Raw genomic sequence first — 19,156 nt, 5'->3', positions numbered from 1 at the left:
ATTGAACGAATGGTATCAACCCAAGAAATTGCTGCAACAACTTATGATTCATAATTGAGCATAGAAATGGACTTAATATACTCTAATCTTAAAGCTGACTTTCACAATTTTATTAATTGATTTATTAATTAACATATTTTTATTACAGATTTATGTTGCAGCTCAGCCTTTACACTATCTATTCTATGTGACTTTTATGTCATTATATCCTGAAAGAAGTGCATGAGACAGATATTCTGCAAAAGAAAATCATGTTCCTCTTCCTCGTGCTTTTAGTGGCATTTGCAAGAAACATATAAATCAGATTTGTGGAGGTCAAACATGCCGGCTGATAGACTCAGAATTAAATGTCTCTCTCCATGACGAGCCACGTGATGCCGCAGGCTGAAATCTGACTCATGAATCGCTGCTGGCACCAGTCCTCATTCCTCAGTCCTCCCTGACATCATCGTCACCGCTGACCGTGTAGCATCTGCTGAAGCGAACGTTTCAAAGATGAGGCTGAGATACAAACTGGAGGCCAAGCGTGAAATGTTGAATCTTTGCTGCCAAGATGAAGCCAGCAGACATGACAGCTCAGGGTCCGTGACAGGTCCGAGGATGCACAGAAAATGCTTCCTGTCATAAAAATAACAAGATCTCCAATAGATCGTTTGTCAATACCGTCCATAACGACCCATATGAGTGGTTCGTGGTACAGAGATTAGGGAAAAAACGTCCTTGTTATGAGTTATAAAAGACAGTTTAGTAAATAAATGTAGGCCAGGTGGTAGTAGTAGATACTACCAAGAACAGCTGATTTGTGTGTCGGGGGATTTTAGTTTTAGTTTTATGACATTGATGGAAGTCAGGTTGTAGCTTGCAGTCACTGTTTGGATAGAAAACAATGTTCCTCTGATGACTTATTGGCAAGGGAACAACCAATCTGTGAACATCTTCACAACTTTACTGAACACAAAAAGTGACTTTATTCTCCACATTTTGATTTTTTTCTTCCTGTGTCTTGTTGTCAAGTTCTGCACCAGAGAGGAACCGTATTGGTGCAAAGTCCAAAGAAAATCCCAACACTCTGGCAGTCAAGTTGTTGCACTGCCTCTCAGATATATTTTAGTTTTCTGCAGACAACCATGGATAGCCGACCCACATGTTGGCATCTAGAAGATGAGTTAGGATACATCTTGTGCATTAAGATCTTACCAGCTTTACTGAACACAAAAGTTGACTTTGCTTACAACTTTTTTCTCAAACTGCATCATCAATATATTTTTCTCCCGATCCTCTCCCATACAAATAAAAAAAACTCAGAACTACTTTCTTAAACAGAAACTAAAAGTAAATTGAATGAACCACCTTTAACTTAGTACCCAAGACACACCCAGAAAACACTAACGAGTCACTAACTCACAGGAACCACTACTAGCACATTTAACTTTCTTGCACCACGGTTTTGCTCCATCCTCTGCCCGGCGTCAATCCCCACCGGGCTCGTAACATCAGCGAAATGAGCCAGCCATATACATACGAGATCACAAGAACTCGCAATAATCCTGAACGTACAGATCCTGTGATAAACTGTGTGTATAAATTTTGTTTGTTTATTTGTTTTTATTTAGATCCCCATTACCTTTTGCAAAGCAGCAGCTTTTCTTCCTGGGGTCTATCATCATATTTCACTGTGACAAATACAATGTAGAAATACACAGAACGATAACAGACATGACATATATTATGTGAATACATAACATACATCAAAAAGAACACACAGACAATATCTAATTACATTTCACATAAAACATGGTTGACATCACAAAGTAAACAACAACAAACAGCTTACTTTGCTTCTCCGGCGTGGAAGATCTGTTGATCTGGCCATCTATCCTTATAAAAAGGTCATAAATGATTGTATGCTGTTCCACTTCAACAATCAGTCTCTCATCGTCCATGTCTCCAACCCACTGAGACCCTCCGATTGACACCTGGTGCCCCCGGTCATGGCGTAATGTTGATGTGAAGTAGTTTTAGGCTACATGAACTGCTAATGTGTTTTATTTTGAAAGGGTGCGGAGGTGTAATGTGTTGATTCTGTGTTGGATTTCGTGTCTGGTGCAATCTGCTCTGTTGAGCTTTATGCAGTTTAGCAACAGCTAACATCAAACATCAGAAATTGAAGTGCTACGGATTGATAGTTGGTCACATTGATGAGAGTGGCATCGATCAGCTCTGGTGACCACTGCGCAGCCGTTACGTGACCGGTGGAAATTAGGCTTTAATCACAGTAACATCTAGTCATCACGTGACCCCCTGGTCCCATCTGCTTAGACCTTCACTCTATTTAACTTTTTCATCCACTGATCAGTTAATGATTGCAGGTGTGTCTGACCACTTATGGCAGGGGTCTCAAACTCAAATTAGCTGGGGGCCGCTGGAGGCAGTATCAGAATGACCAAAAAAAGACACAAAATTACAAAAAAAAGACAAAATGACTGAAAAAAACACTAAATTACTTTAAAAAGACACAAAATGACAACAAAGACACACAATGACAAAAAAATACACAGAATTACCAAAAAAGACACAAAATAATTTTAAAAAACACACAAAATGACCAAAAAAAGACACAAAATGACAGAAAAAACTAAATTACTTAAAAAAGAAACAAAATTACCAAAAGGCACATTATTTAAAAAAGGCACAAAATGACCCAAAAAAGACACAGAATTACCAAAAAGGACTCAAAATTATCAAAAAAGACACGCAATTATTAAAAAAGACACAAAATGACCAAAAAAAGACAAAATGACTGCGAAAACACTAAATTACTTAAACCAAAGACACAAAATGACAAAAAATACATATAATTACCAAAAAAGACACAAAATGACCCAAAAAGACACAAATTGACCAAAAAAGACACAAAATGACAGAAAAAAACAAATTACTTAAAAAAGAAACAAAATGACCAAACAATATACACAGAATTACCAAAAAGGACACAAAATTGTCAAAAAAGACACAGAATTATTAAAAAAACACTCACAATTATTAAAAAAGACACAAAATTACCAAAAAAAGTAATTAAAGGTACCTTCCACACACAACACAGTAAAGTGCCATATAAAAACTCATATAAAACTCATTAAAACACATTAAACTTTCATATCAAGGTGGGGGCCACAAAATAGCATCACGAGGGCCGATATTAGCCCACAGGCCTCGAGTTTGAGACCCATGACTTACCCCTGGATTCCACTGGATGCGTAACGGCTGCAGATCAGTCGTCGGAGCCGTTACGCACCCATTATAATCAATGTGTGAGATTCCACCGACTGCAGATCCGCTGCGTAATGAGTCCGACAACGCATGGCCATCCGACAGCCCTCGCAACACTTGCGCATAGCTTCTATTTTTGTCGGACGACGGAGCACGAAGCATAAATTCAGCACAGAACAGATCGTTCGGGACAGGAAGTCGTGCACAGACACAAAATAAAACATCCGGTATATTTTCAAAATAAAGTACCTCAGGTTCACGGCGGATCGTATTTCATAACTTGAAGACCTGAAATCAACAGGTTAGAGGTTTTCACTCGTCTTTTCACCCCACTGACACCGCTCACTCCGGTGCTTGTTGTAAACAAACAGAGATCACTAAGGCTTGTTAACAAGAGGCTCTTGTTAACAAGCCGGTCGACCTCGTTGCGCTTGTTAAGACGGAGTCGCTGGATTTGTCTCCAGTCATTAACGAGGAGATGTTGATTATCTTCCAGTTATATCAATTGATTAGGCGTGAATTCGCGAGATCTCGTGCGTCCTTGGGATTCTGCTGTCCGCAACAGCTCCGACACTGACGGATCCAGTGGGTGTTGACGGACTGCGTAGATACGCAGCCGTTGCGGACGGACCCCTTTCGGAGTCGTTACGCATCCAGTGGAATCCCGGCGTTATGGCAACTTTGGGGAAAGGAGCAGGAGGCAGTCCCTAAAAGGAGACAAGAAAAAACACACACAAACCAAAACACAACTCCAGCCGTGACAGCTACCTTAAAGACAATAACAGAACCCTTAAAGCTAATACATACTCCACAAGAACAGAGAAATGTGTACTCTCTCCCAGGGCTGCAAGAACAGAATGTCGTCTTTATGTTCTTGCAGCCCTGGGTGTTTGAGATCTTTTGTGTGTTCGGTCAGAAATTTTAATTGGATTTTGCCATTTGTATTGGGAGGGCCCTATGAGGACTTCCCAGGAGTTCTGCACTTGAGTTTCTTGTGAAGTATGAAATGTCCTGGCCAGAATAACTTTGAGTATGTATTAGCCTTTATTTAGTTCCAAAGTTCAGGATACTTGTTGGTCAGTGTAATGTTTTCAGCTTCAGGAGTTCATAATGAGTAAACCACTTGAGTCAGCTGAGCACATCTAGCTCTGAATGTCACAACATCTTTATGTGCAGTGTTTCGTTTCAGCTTTTAGAAATGTGGCAAAAAGCGTTCATGCACTTAAGAGGAAATTTATCAAGAAAATTGCCTGGCTTTTTATTAATGTACCCTTTTAACCTTTCATCCATGTGAAGCAGAGGAGTTGAAGTTCACAGTGTTCTTTTGTTCAAACTGATCTTTTGCTCGGCTCCACATCTAAACACTGAGCTCAGCAGCACAGATATTAAGTGATTAACTCATCAGTTTGTCCGTTCGCTGTTATTTTCATCCAAATTAACCACTCTTGTTACTATTTTATCTTTTAATGTACTTTTAACCTGTTGGCCTGATAATGCAGAAGAAAGTGCATTCTCTCTAACAGCCAGCAGGGGGCAACTCCACTGTTTGCAGAAAAAGTCAGATTGTATGTAAATCAATAGGAAAATGATGACTTCTCACTTGATTTCTGAGTGAACATTCAGTGAACATTCTCATAATGAGTTTATGGTCTCAATGTTTCATTTAATGTCTTCTTCAATACAACATGATGTTTATTTTGTAAATTATGGTCTGATTTAGATTAAAATAGACTATAAAGCAGAGTATGCTTTAGGGCCGGGCTACTGGATGATTGACAGGTCACTATCAGTATTATTTCTCTTCATCAAAGTTCACTGGAATTTTCTTGGTTGCTTAAAAGCCAAAGACAAATGTGTCTGAATCCACGTTTTTAATAATTATATTGTACTGCTGTATATTTAAATCCTTTTTTAATTTTTTTTTATCAAGCTGATTTTCTTTTCCTCCACCAGGTCTAAATTCTTATGGAAACTTTGTTTAATTGTATGTATATATGTTGGTTTTTTTTGTACAATCATTTTCAGAATTTACCGGCCTAAAAGTTCAAGGACATTGCTTCTGAAAAATAGTATATTTAACTTTAAATTATAACATTTTAAGTGCACTTCAGGTTCCCATATATCCAGACTGTGCTCACTGATAGTCACTGCCCTGCCTAAAATTTAAAACCCACTTAGTGATATTTCCTTTTACCTATTATTACTACTATTACTGTTGCTGACTTTTATCTGATCCTGAGCTCTGCATCTTTGCATGAAACACATTTATGTGACATTATCAATGGATTTACCATGTTAAAATGTAGCCGCTGTTTCTGGATAAGTTGGTTCCTTAAGTGAGATTTCTACTTTTATTTACTTATTTAAATTACATTTTTGACTATTTTCCCAACATTATTAAACTAACAGTGCAGCTCTGAGGTTAAATGGATCTACCTTAATATGTTATGTCTTTTTTCTGCTGCTAATGTAACTAATGACATTTATTGATGCATTGCAACACTCACTGGAGGACTCACTTAGAATTATTAACATCAAATTGTCTTAAAGCCGATTTTTACTAGTGATTGAGATCATAGTGTTGTCCAAAAAAAAAAAATGTGGTAATTAATCAAGTTAGAAGTTTTCTCATTTTGCACTGAAATGAATGGACAGAATTTTTTGAAGCCAAACTTTCAGTAGAATACAGCTTAAGGCACTTCCTGGTTTGCCTTCATGCTCAGACTCGGAGGTTGCTGCCTCATTGGAACAGATCCATGATCAACTTTATTTATTATACCTGTACTTTTTCTTGCAGTACAACATACACATTTTACACGATCTGAAATTTAAGATACTCTTAAATAACTTTTGAGACTCTAGAAAAACCATAGTTTTCCAAGTAGGAAGTTTGGATTTCCAACTTTTCAAACATGGCTGGGACACAGCAGGTGTCTGCTGAGTTTCCACAGCTGCTTCTTGGCCTTCCTTTAATTTGTTTTTGTCTCCACTGCAGGTTTCAGTTTATGAGGTGACCGCGGAGGCTCAGCAGGCCTGTTTGTGCCGTGATTAACCTCTGCTGTAATATCTGCTGCAGTGAACATTAAACTCAGAGCAACACAATCATCTCCCAAAGCTCATTTGTTGGCGGCCAGCAGCCACTGGTGCGCATCACTGCTGAGCGAATTCCCGGCAGGAAAACCCATGAGGAAAGACACAGATAAGAGCGAGTCATTAGCATTTCTAAAGTTATACTAAAGGGAGACTTTTATTCATGTGCTTACATTATTGTTTATCTATCCCAAGCCTTTATGGAAGCACAGCACAAATGTGTGTGTTGGGGTTTTGTCAGACTTTGGAAAAACATCTAAGTTGGACAAAAAACACAAACTTTCCAGCAATATTTTTCACACTGGCTGATTTTCTCTACAGTCTGCTGTGTGTTAGAGCTGAGGACATGTTGGAGGTTATTTAACATAACGGAGATGCTGTCTCCAGAATAAAGAAGACTCAATCGGAATTAAAGAACCTTTTCACGAAATAATCTAATTATTTTTTACTCCCTGAATCTATGGAAATACTCAAATTTTACCACTTATGTACGCTACAATTCTTGCTTCTGTTCTGAACCCCAACAAGCTGTTTCAGGGCGTTTTATGCCATTTTTACATTTTACTAACTGTCCTTTTTTCCCACTGCAATATAAATCTATAAATAAATCTTTAAGTCCTGCAGCTCTGTGGAATCAGAACAATCATGACTAGAAGTCGGAACAACTCAAAAATATATTTTGTGCAGAATTAATGTTAACAGGATCTAGTTATTCCATTTTAAAAAAATATTTGGCAGTGTTTTAAATGAGAAATATTGTAATTTTAAGCTTTGTTTTGGTTACTTTTTCTAACAGAAACTTTTGTAATCTAGGATCCATTCAAGGACTTTTGGAAAGAAAACCCATTTTGTTCCCGCTAGTGGGTTCAGATGGGGAGGAATTGTCCTGTTTTTTTTAATTTTTTAATTTTTTAAATGATATTATTGATGACTTTGGAAATTCTGTGATTTTTCCTCTTGAACCCTTATGACTCAATTCATCCCTCACTTTTAATGTATAGCAATCAGCCTTCTTTTTTGGGTCTGACTGAAATGTTTGAAACTGGACTCAGACATTTGTGTCCCCTTCGGGAAGCTTTGGAGTAACTCTACTTGTAACGGGTTGTGTATGGACCCAATTGCAGCACACAGGATACCAGCAACACTTGGTTATTACTTTTAATGTCAACCTTGGCAGGTACAGACCATGCAAGCAATATGCACTTTGAACAGCTTGAATGTAACAGCAAAGTCTCTTAACAAAGTCTCTGGCAGCGAAGCTGGTTCGACTGGTAGGGAAACTCCAGGTCAGGGACAGAAGGCTGGTGAGTTTACGCGTAGTGTGGACAGCGCAGAGACAAGGTGTCCACCGGCAGACGCGCCCGACCCATGCGGGCCCGACGGGGGCGTCCATCCGCACGGTTTCTCCCCTGGTGCGTCTGAGATGTTCTGCACCTCTACTGGACAGTTATAAGGCCAATATACTGAGGTGACCTGCCTCCATCATGTTTGTTGTTGTTGTTGTTCTTGTCTCTGTCGCGATTATATGACGTCAGACGCTCTGACGCCGTTACTACAGAAACCTGTCAGATCAGTCGATAATGTGGCCCAGTCTGAACAGAGCCATATCCAATTTGGACACTTGCTAAAAACAGTGTGGTCAGCCCTAAAAATTGGATTTGAGTAAGAATCTGATTTGAATCTGATTCGCCTGCAGTCTGAACGCGGCCATAGTTTCCCTGTGCACCACTAACAACATTTTCATTATTGCAATATCTGCAAAATAGTCAAACACTCATTGAGTATAAGTGGTGAGTTTTATGCTTTACACATCTTCTGAACAAAAAAAAGTGTTGCTGAGAAGTTTTTTGTTTACAATATTTATCAGAACAGAACTTCTGGAACATGAAATAGAAGTGGGGCAGCCATCCAGGACTGAGATAAATATGCTGCTCCTGTATCAGAGCTGCACGCTGTCTGTAGCTTTTTCCCAAGGGGGGGACACTGTGTCTGTGTATGTCGTCCCCAGTTGACCGGTCTTTAGTCTGAAACGTGTCCCTGAAGGTAGCCTTAATCAGGAACACGCACACACACACTTGGCAACATTACAAAGACCGACTCTAACCTCAACAACTGACCCAAAATTCAGCTTTTTCCAAATGAGGAAACAGTGTTTGTGTGTGCTGTCACAAATTATAAACAGTTTTTAGTCTGTAGTGGATCCCTGAAGGTAGCTTAGGTCAGGAACACACACACACACAACCACACACACACACACACACACACACACAGCTCTCAGACAGGTGTGGGAATGAGGACTGTAAAATGTCTTTGACTTCAAACACAAAAAAGGAGTAAAAAGCCAAAGAAATAAATGGAAAAGAAAAGAAAGTAGAAGCCACTAAAAGCAACATTTGACACAGACTGATAGTGTGTTTGTGTGTGTCTGTGTGAGTGTTTGAGATAGATAGAGAGAGAGAGAGAGAGAGAGAGAGAGAGAGAGAGAGAGAGAGAAAGAAAGAGAGAGAGAGAGACATAGTGTTTCCATCCAGCTGTCTAATAAATCTACATTCACATGTAAATAAATGTCAGATCTGCTGGCAGCTGTAATACTCCAGTGATTCAGACCGCTGTGGTTCCAGTTTGTTTGCTGAACAATCGCTGTCAGGAAAAGTGCTGTGGTGAAAAGGAAGTGATGCATTTTACACTTTCTAGTTTGTCTGGAGGTCATGAGAAGATTAACTGAGAGGATGGATGGATGGATGGAGAGAACAAATGTTCAGTCAAAGTCAAATCCAAATTTGACATGTCACATTATTGAAACTTGTAGGTGAAGTTAACATAAATACTGTATAACAACAGGAGTACCTTTTTAAAAAAAAAAAAAAAATCAAAGCTCCATAAAGTGCCCATTAAAATAAATAAAAATCTTAAATAAAAATAGCCTATTAAATAAAATAGGCCAATCTTTTTCTGAAATAAATATATTTATATGAGAAAAGAATAACGAACATTACAAAAGAGCTACTAAATATGACAAACCCTAGTAAGGGCAGCATTTGTATATAAAGAAAGAACATTTTTTTAACTATGTTGATATATGAGATATGGTCTAATTTCATATCACATTTAAAAATATATCGATATAACTTTTATATCGATATATTGCCCTAATGGATGGACGGATCGATGGAGGGAAGGCTGGGCTAAAAACAAATCTTGTTTCATCTGTTGAAGGCCACAACTTGGTCTTTGTTGCAGCTCAAAAACTTACATGCACACCCCAGTTTATGGCAAAACACCATTGATTTCAGTGATGACCAGTGGGGTATTATTTGTCAAAATGTCTTTACTTCTTTGTCTTGTAATAAAATGATTGAGCAGAATTATAAATCCATGCCAATGCACCTTACTCTAAAACAGGTACAGGCTCACCTATTCAAATTTTCTGGGAATGCAGAGCAACAACCTGACTGGTAGAGTTTTTGGAATTTCTTTGGAACTGGCACCATCATGGTACCTCTCTGGTGCAGAACTGGACAGGACACTAAGCCCCATATCTGCAAGCAGCAAAGACCTCCAACATTCGCTCCGTTCAAAATAGGCCTGGGACGATAACAAATTTTGCTGGACGATATATTGTCCCACAAATTATTGCCGATAAACGATATTATTGTCAACATGATAATAAATCATAATAATGCACACCCTTTCAAATACAATACACTTTTATTTCTCAGTGTTTTTTACCATTGTAATTTTAAGAACGCTTAAATATCCTAATTTAATAAAACAAACATTTTTTTTTTTTTTTTAAAGGGCAGCATTTATTTTGCGATGTAGCAAACTCCACTTTCTGTGAGCGCACACCGTTTATATTTACTTTGTCGACCAGTGTTGACTGTCGGGACGAAGGCTCTGCATCTCCAGGTGCAGTTTTTTTCCCCAGCTGGGAAAACTGGGTCGGGTGGTTCTGCTTTAGATGGGCATGCAAGTTTGTTGTGGTGGCTTTTTTTGTTGCCACCACTTTTGAACAAATTGGGCATACAGGCTCGTCCGTGTGTTTTTCATTCGGTTTGAAACCGACATATTCCCACACCGGGGCTGTGGCATTTGGCTTTGCAATCATCTTTTTTCCTCGCGTTGCTCTGCACGAGGCTCACCTGCTGCACTCTGTGTGTAGCCAATGCTAGCGGCCCAGCCTTCTCCACAGAGACAAAGAGACTGGATGACTGACAGGAGGGTTCACTCCGCTCATTCTGCTATGGAACAAAAGCGCCCAGGTGCTGAGATCGAGCACAGAGTGAACCCTCTTGTCATCCAGCCTGCTTGGAGGCAACAGATGAGGAAAACAAACACGCATGCGCATGGCGATATATCGAGGCCGGCAAAATTATTGAGTTCATTTAATTTATCGTGCGATTAATTGATTTATTGATTATCGGCCCAGGCCTAGTTCAAAACCAATTCTGAATAAGGTTTTTCTAATTTTGAACATGAGAATCTGCTGATTCATTTCATACCTGAAATTTTATAATCCACCAAAGTTAAAGATACGGTACTTGCCATTCTTACAGCGTTAACTACTGCATTTACTGTTATTTAGACAAGCTGACCCTTTCTGAACTGTGTTTATTTATTGTGAGACTCACAAATCTGCTGTCTTCGTGTGGGAAGTGATTTTACAGTCAGTATTACAAAAACACTCAACTCCATCATCTCTTTAGAAACATTGCCTAATTAATACTGATTCAGTCATTTGCAGGTTAATTTTATTGAAACATGAAGCTTTTTTGAGAGCTGTGATGGCCGAGTATATATTCCACTGCTGTTATGGCTGAGTGGTGAAGGTGTTGGACTTGAAATCCAATGGGACTTCCCCGCGCAGATTCAAGCCCTGCTCACATCGTCTTCAGTCTTAATCTTTCTGACAATGAAGTGTGAGCTTGCTGTAACTTATAAACTCCAAAGACAGCAGTGACTCTCTGTAATGGCACTCAAAGCATTCACACCCATAGAAGACCTCTTTCAAATTTGTGAATTACATTTGGTGTCTTACTCATATTGGGGCGGCTGTGGCTCAGTTGGTAGATCGGTCGCCAACCAATCGGAAGGTTGGTGGTTCGATCCCTGACCGTGGCAGCCTACATGTTGAAGTATCCTTGAGCAAGATACTGAACCCCAAATGGCTGAATGAATTCCCAATGGTGGCAGTTGGCACCAGTGTGCCCTGGTAGCCTCTGCCACCAGTATGAATCATAGACTGTATATAAATAAGTGACGTAGTCACCGTGATGTCATCCATTGGTTTGTGGACATAGTGAGGACCAGGACACGTTTTTAACCAACAGAGTGAGGACATCTTTGTAAAGTGAGGACATTTTCTCCTTTACTCCTCACTTCTTTAAAGGCTTGTTTGAGAGTTCAGACCTTGTTTTAGGGTTAAGGTTACAATTAGGTTTATGTTAAGGTTAGGGTTGGGCATTCAGTTGTGACTATTCCAATGAGGGTCCTCACAAAGATAGAAGTACAAGAATCTCTCTGTGTGTGTGTGTGTGTGTGTGTGTGTGAGAGAGACCTTATCTCCCTCCAGGTGGTTGCAGTAAATCAAAGTGTTGGGTTTTAGTCATCTTGTCTGATGAATTTTAATAATTTCTGCTGCATGTTATAAAACACTTTCAGATGGAGTATAAACTGCGTTCTGATTCACTTTGGCAGGTGAAATCCTAATCTGTTATTCACTTTCAGGATCAAGAGTTTTGGTGTTTAATGCACCAAAATCTGCTCAGCTGTCACTGCCGGCTCATGGTGGTGCATGTCTGAGTACATGTTTGAACCTGTGTGTTGTCTTGATGACAGCCAGCCGCGCCTGCTGCCAGAGGAAACACAGTCACAGTCTGGTGTGGGAGGATTTAGGAGACTGATGGGCAGGAGAGGAATCTGTGCACTGGGAGCTTTTTCAAATGTTGCTGATCCAGTTATTGGATCCACAACGAAGCTGCAGATTGTTTGATTGAAGTCCTCAAACTTCAATGACAACAACAACAAAAAAGACACAAAATTACCAAAACATTATTACCAAAAAAGACACAAAATTACCAAAAAAGTAAAGAAGAAGAAGAAGAAGAAGAAGAAGAAGAAGAAGGTGAAGAAGAAGAAGTAAAATGAACAGAAAGACACAGATTTCATTTAAACCAAAAAGGTTTACGTATGAAAAATTTTGACAAAAACGAAAACGAAGGACATTTTCACTATAATTTTAGTTAGTTTTGTAACCACAAAATACAGTTATCGTTTTTTTTTTTATTAGAGTTAACAAAAATGTTTTTTCAATTCTGGTTTTTGTTATTTCGTTAGTTTTCTAACCTTGTCGTAGAGCACAACATTTGGCCACAATTCTTTCACGACTAAATCCAAGACATCCTTATCAGCCAGTTATCAGGCAGTGGGTTGAACATTTATCCATCTGTCAATCATAACTTTTCAACTGTTCCCTTGGAAACCTCCCTCCACCAATTATCTTAAACGTATACACTTTTCGACAGATTTTTACTTGGTTCAAAGGTTTTTAAAAAATGTGATGACTGCAGCCTTTTTGGCATTTTACTTTGGTGATTTGAGGTTTATTTAGTTGTTTTCTTATGCAGCTTTATTATGTCTGACTTCATTTTTTGATTGCTTACCGAATGTTAGCACTTAGAAGATTTTTGTAAACAGCCTTAATGCACCAAAAGCACAAACACAGGTAGCATTTTCTGCACTTTTCTGTGAAATTCTGTAAAACACTTCTTGCAAAACAACACACACAGTTTCTTAAATCAAACACTTTGTTAAGGATGACATCTCTTGGGAAATCACTTCTTTTCAAAATGCAAAACAAAAGTTAATCAGTTTAGAGAATAGATATATTGGCTTTTTTGTTGTTGCAGTTTTCAGTTAAATATGTCACAAAGGATTCACAAAAACCTGTGCAGATTTCACCATATCAACTGGATTCTTTTTATCTGTTCCTCTGCAGATTGATGGACGACATCCAACCTGTAACTTCATGTTGGAGGTGGAGAGAGACCAGGCGGAGTGTGTGCGGAGACTGAGGGAGGAAGACGCCACCAGGAGCCATAAAGGTCACAGTCACTCTCTAAACTGCTATTACTAATTCTACAGGAAACTGAAACAAGATGTGAAAACTCTGTGGAACTGAACTGGATCTTAAAACAGAAAACGTGGCAATCAATCAACTCCAGTTCAGGTTATTTTACCTTGTTATATAAATAGACACAGGCAGGAATCCTGATCTAACAAAACTAAGATAAAACACACATGCTTCCTTTCTGTGATGTTAAAATATATTTTGTCAGTGGTATACGGCGTTCTGCAGGTATGTGTCCTTCTGCACGAAGATTATTACCACAGAATATGCAGTGAATGTGATCAATCTCCTTAAAGTTTTACCTGCATCTACCTTTAAACTGCACATAATAATGTCCTTTTTAAACTTTAAGTCTACATCCTTAACCCAGACCAAATGTCTAAAGTTTTTGAAACCAAATCACAGTAGTTAATTATAATTTTTTGTTTTTCTTTTGATATTTTTTTAATTTAGACCTTCATCTTTTTTTGGGGGTCATTTTAACATATTTTTGGGTTATTTTTTCTGTCTTTTTTATTTGTGTCTTTTTTTAATCTTTTTTGATTTTTACATAATTCTTTCGGTCATTTAGTGTTTTAATTTTACATCTTTTTGGTTCATTTTAACATTTTTGGGGGGTTATTTTGTGTCTTTTTTTGTAATTGTGTGACTTTTTTGTAATTGTGTTATCTGCATCTACCTCCAAACTGCACATTTGATAATGTCCTATATATTCTCTACATTCTTAACCTAAAAATCTCCCAAATGTTTTCTGAACCAACCACAGCATGGATTTTTCTGTCATCCCAAAGGTCTTAGTGTATTGATTCTGGAGGATTTGTGTCCATGAACGCCCTGATTCAGGCATATGCTACCTCAGGACTCTGCCACCCGTTGGTCCAAGGCAATCCAAATTTTGCATTTCTTGTGCCCCTTTTTGTAGAGAGTGTCTGTGTTTAGGGACCAGTCCAACTTATTATCCAGGTATACACCTAGAAACTTATAACTTGGCACCACCTCCATGTCCACCCCACAGGTATTCACTGGCTGAAGAGGGGGCTTGAGCCTGCCGAAGACCTCTGATCATTTCCTTAGTCTTTGAGGTGTTCAGTAGGAGATAGTTCTTGTGACTCCAGTCACTGAAGGCTTTTATCAGATCCCTATATTCCGATTCCTGTCCATTCCTGATACACGCCACAATAGCAGGGTCATCCGAGTACTTCTGGATGTGGCAGGACTCAGAGTTGTATTTGAAGTCCGCTGTGTACAGTGTGAACAGGAATGGAACCAGAACAGTGCCTTGTGGAGCCCCTGTGCTGCTCATTAATGTCCCAGAAACACAGTTCCCCAACCTGACATACTGTGGTCTTCCTGTCAGGTAATCTATGATCCAGGAGATGAAGGAAAGATCCACTCCCATCTCCCGTTGGTGGAACCACTACCAGTTCCTACCAGAGCAGGGGCGTCCCTCTCTACCTTTAAAAACCTCCTGAAGACCCAGCTCTTCAGAGAGCATCTTCTCTTCTAGCACCACACGACAACTCTACTCCTTAAAGAACTGTCGCTAGCAATTATTGCTGCACTAATGGCTCTTATTGCACTATACCTTGATTGTTCCCCTTTATATTTTTATTTCCTGTAAGTCGCTTTGGATAAAAGCGTCTCCTAAATGACTAAATGTAAATGTAAGATAGCCAAACATTATAACGATTTATTTGAAGTCCTTTTTAATTAGATATTTGTGATTTATGTTTCACAGCTTTTAGATGATGTACACCACTTCTATGTGACTTTTGCTGTTGACCTGCTGTCCCCCTCTAAACATCCCCTTACTCCTCTCAATCGAAGAGGCAGAATGATAAGGGATTAACAGACAGTTGTTGGCCTCTGAAGTTAAAGCTCCATGAAAAACAAATTAATTGTATTATTTTTTGTTTTATCTGCGACAGACTCCTAAAGCATCCCCTGCTCCCACGCTGTGTTAATTAAAGCCCAATGACACGAAGAAGAGCAAAATTATAACATGGTTCAAAGTGTCTGTGGGTGTAAATGTGCTGAGGAGAGCAGATTCAATGCACAGATAAGACATAAAGAAGTGTGATGTTTGAATCACATGGTTTACTTTACCCTGCTCTCATTTGATGTCTTTTGTTGCTTTTATGACTTGTCTGGCATTTTTGTGTCTTATTTTTTGTAATTTTGTCCCTTTTTTTGTAATTTTGTCCCTTTTTTTTGTGGTAATTTTACATTGTTTTTTTGTAATTTTGTCTTTTGGTCTTTTTTATTTTAGGACTAAATCTTTTTTGTGATTTTAACATTTTCTTTTGTTATTTTGTTTATTTTATTTATTTATTTATTTTACAATTTTGTGTCTTATTTTGGTAATTTTGTCCCTTTTTTGTAATTGTTTGACTTTTTTGGTAATTTTACATAGTTTTTTGGTAATTTTGTCTTTTTGGTCTTTTTTAATTTCATGACTACATCTTTTTTTGTGATTTTAACATTTTCTTTTGCTATTTTTTTTCTTTTTTGATAATATAAGCACCTACGCTTTTTAATTTGAGCTTTTTTTGGTCATTTAGTGACCTATCTTATTTATGAGCATCAAGTTCATGATTCCCACTCCTGAACACCAGCCAGTTGTGCTTCAGAAATCCATCCAATGAAATAGTACATTTTGGATACTGCACAGAAAATAAAACCACCAGCAAAAGATGCATTCAAACATTAGTTGCACCGAAGAAAAGGCTGTGCTGTTGAAGGAGGGATAATGGAACAGGAAGTCCATTTGTTTAACTGACTGCCTGAAATCAAAGTAGGGCGATGCTGGAAAAGGCCGCTGTGCTCAGTCAGCCTTCACTTTGTGCTGAATAAAGAATAATAAAAAAGAGAGGATCTCCCTCCAGATGTGAGCTGCTGTGCTTTTCGGTGAAAGCGAGCAGAGAAAGAGTGGATCACTTAGCGGGTGGATGGACTTTTCTTCATGCACTGATGAGTTCAGATCTGTGTTTTTACCCCAAAGACATCTGTCCTCTCAGTGTCTCTGTTATGTCCTCTCTTTCTTTATACCCTTTCACAAACCAGCTCCTTTACTTCTTTTTCTGTTTTGCTTCATCTTCCTCTCTTTACAGCTGTTCTGGACCCTTTCTTTCGTCTTCCCTCGTGTTATTTCTATCCTTTCAGAACACCACTTACACTTACTTTTTCTCTTTATCCGGTCTGTGTTTGTTCAGTCCAGTAAGACAAGAATAAGCTTCAGTTCCTAAAATAAAAACACTACATGATGTCCAAATGTCAACCAAACTGCAGATGGAACAAATTGTCTGTCCGTAGCCTCTTTGGCTATTTTTGTCATTTCATGTCTTTTTGGTCATATTTTCACCTTTTTTTTCTCAGCATCATTCACAATTATAACGACTGCTAGAGGGTGCCACTAACTCCAAGGATGAACATGGGGGAATGATTAGCGTATCATATGCACGCAAAATTGGATTTTGGCATCTGCAGTGCACGAGATTTCAAAGTCTTAAGTCATATTATTTGTAAGCAGATTGATGAAAAAGTAAAGTGAGATGAATATATAATTGAAGAGGGCTGATGAAATTTGGTTTTTATTTTGTCTTTTAGAGTAAAAGAAGATGAGATTTGAAGATCTCAAAGATGTTGAGGATAATTCTTCTGCCTCTTGTTCCTCAAAGTCACAAGTTTGATCTCTGCAACACGAGTGATTCTGTCAGCAAAAAATTCAGCTAAACGGCTGAAACATGAGATTGTGATTGTGTGCAGTTTGTATTATAAAATGCAATCCAATAATTGAAACTCTATAGGAACCTAAACTAAAACATCTCACCCCCTCTGGTTCTCTTCTTCTTCTCTACTCGACACTCATGGGTTTATTTTTACAGCAGTTTGGTTCACCGTCACAGTCTGATGCCTCGGTCGCTGGCTGGCTCGGCTTCTTTCACAGCGATGTTGGAGATGAGGGCTATATTTTACCAAGCACACTGTCTCCATTCATCTGTCGCTAAAAAGCCCTGTTGACTGCTCCGTTTGCCATCAGCCATTAAGGCTCACGCTGAAGAGCTGGGGGAGCTATTTTGGGAGGCAGTTTGTTTATTTTGTTTCTGGAGGGTGGGCGACAGATTTGTATTCATCCAGAGACACTCCTCCCTTATTCTGAACTGAATCCTACACATGTGTTTGTCTCCTGAAAGGAAAGGAAATCCAAAATGCTTAATGAGGAGGATAATTGTTTACATAAATCCAATTTTAATTGTATCTCATTAGATATAACTGAATGCAAAGACATTATTTGGATAAGAACAGATTTGAATTTTTTCTGTAATATTTGGGGGTTTGTGAACACACATTTGCAATTTGCATCCAAATGTGCACAAAGTCTGTATGTGAGCTTCTTTTGTAAAAACAATGAAAGACAGTATTTCAGTAATCAAAAACAGTATTTCTCTTTCACCAGCAGCTTCAGGTTTGATGTTTAGTGAAAGAAATAGAGCACACTGTACACAGATCGATAAGCAATCATCACCCACCACCATGAACAATATCAGAGAGAGATCTAAGCATTACATGAGCCTTCACCCCCCACAGTGCTGGCCTCAATACTCCTAAAATGCTATTTATTACCCATTACTTGTTCCTCTTTTCTGCCAACAGTAGTTCATTACCCTGACTGTTATATTATTTATACAATTTCGACTTTGCAGGTAAATCATTGTGTGAAGCTTAGGGTAAATGTACAGCTCAGGTTCAAATAAGCAGTATTTTTTCTGCAGCATGAAAGTTACAGATCAGATGAAAAGCACACCAAGATGTAGACAAGATTAGTTCACTGATGCACACAGCCCGCTGCAGCTGCAGACGGCTCAGGTTTGCAGTGGTGGAAGAAGTATTCAGATCTTTTACTTAAGTAAAAGTAACAGTCCTGCATTCAAGAACTTACTGAAGTAAAAGTACAAAAGTACAAAACATCAGAATTTACTTAAAGTATCAAAAGTAAAAGTACTTGTTACGCAGAATAATCCCAATATCTTCCAAATATATGATTGGGTTTACTATTTTTATTTTAGGCATACATGTTTTTTTTGTAATTTTGTGTCTTTTGGTAACTTTGTGTCTTTTTTGTAATTATGTGACTATTTTTGGGCCATTTTGTGTATTTTTAAAAATATTTTTTTATTTTTGGTCATTTATTTTTTTAATTTTATTAAATTTTTCTTTCTTTTTTTTCTTTCTTTTTTTGATTATTTTATGTCTTTTTTGGTCTTTTTATTTTATTTTAGCCCAGCATATTTTTTTTCTTCTTTTAAAAAAAAAAATCATTTTTACCCAGGGGTCTTCTGTTTCCTGTGACCAGGGTCTGTCTGAAAGATGGAGAGTAAATCGTGGTGGAAGGCGACAAGATTAGTTCACTGATGCTCACAACCTGCAGCTGCAGACGGCTCAGGTTTGCAGTGGTGGAAGAAGTAGCCTATTCAGATCTTTTGCTGAAGTAAAAAAAAAAAAAAGTCCTGCATTCAAAAAGTATTATTAAAAGTAAAAGTACTTGTTATGCAGAATGTTATCTTCCAAATATATGATTGGATTATTATTAATATTGGTGCTTTTATGTAAGTAGCATTTTACTGTCAATGAACTGCTCATACTTAATATTTACATTGCAGCGCACAT

General features: G+C 38.2%; 1 protein-coding gene across 1 annotated transcript in view; it reads left to right on the top strand.

Moving 5' to 3' along the window:
• Nucleotides 1-19,156, top strand: part of LOC131979809 (vasoactive intestinal polypeptide receptor 2-like) — a 95,768-nt gene that overhangs the window by 16,146 nt on the left and 60,466 nt on the right. The window contains exon 2 of the mRNA XM_059343850.1: nucleotides 13,358-13,463. Coding sequence (XP_059199833.1) covers nucleotides 13,358-13,463 — 106 coding nt within the window. The remainder of the gene's footprint in view (nucleotides 1-13,357; nucleotides 13,464-19,156) is intronic.

This window comes from Centropristis striata, chromosome 11, assembly GCF_030273125.1.
Source record: "Centropristis striata isolate RG_2023a ecotype Rhode Island chromosome 11, C.striata_1.0, whole genome shotgun sequence".
NCBI lineage: Eukaryota > Metazoa > Chordata > Actinopteri > Perciformes > Serranidae > Centropristis > Centropristis striata.
This window is presented reverse-complemented; position numbering and strand designations above follow the sequence as displayed.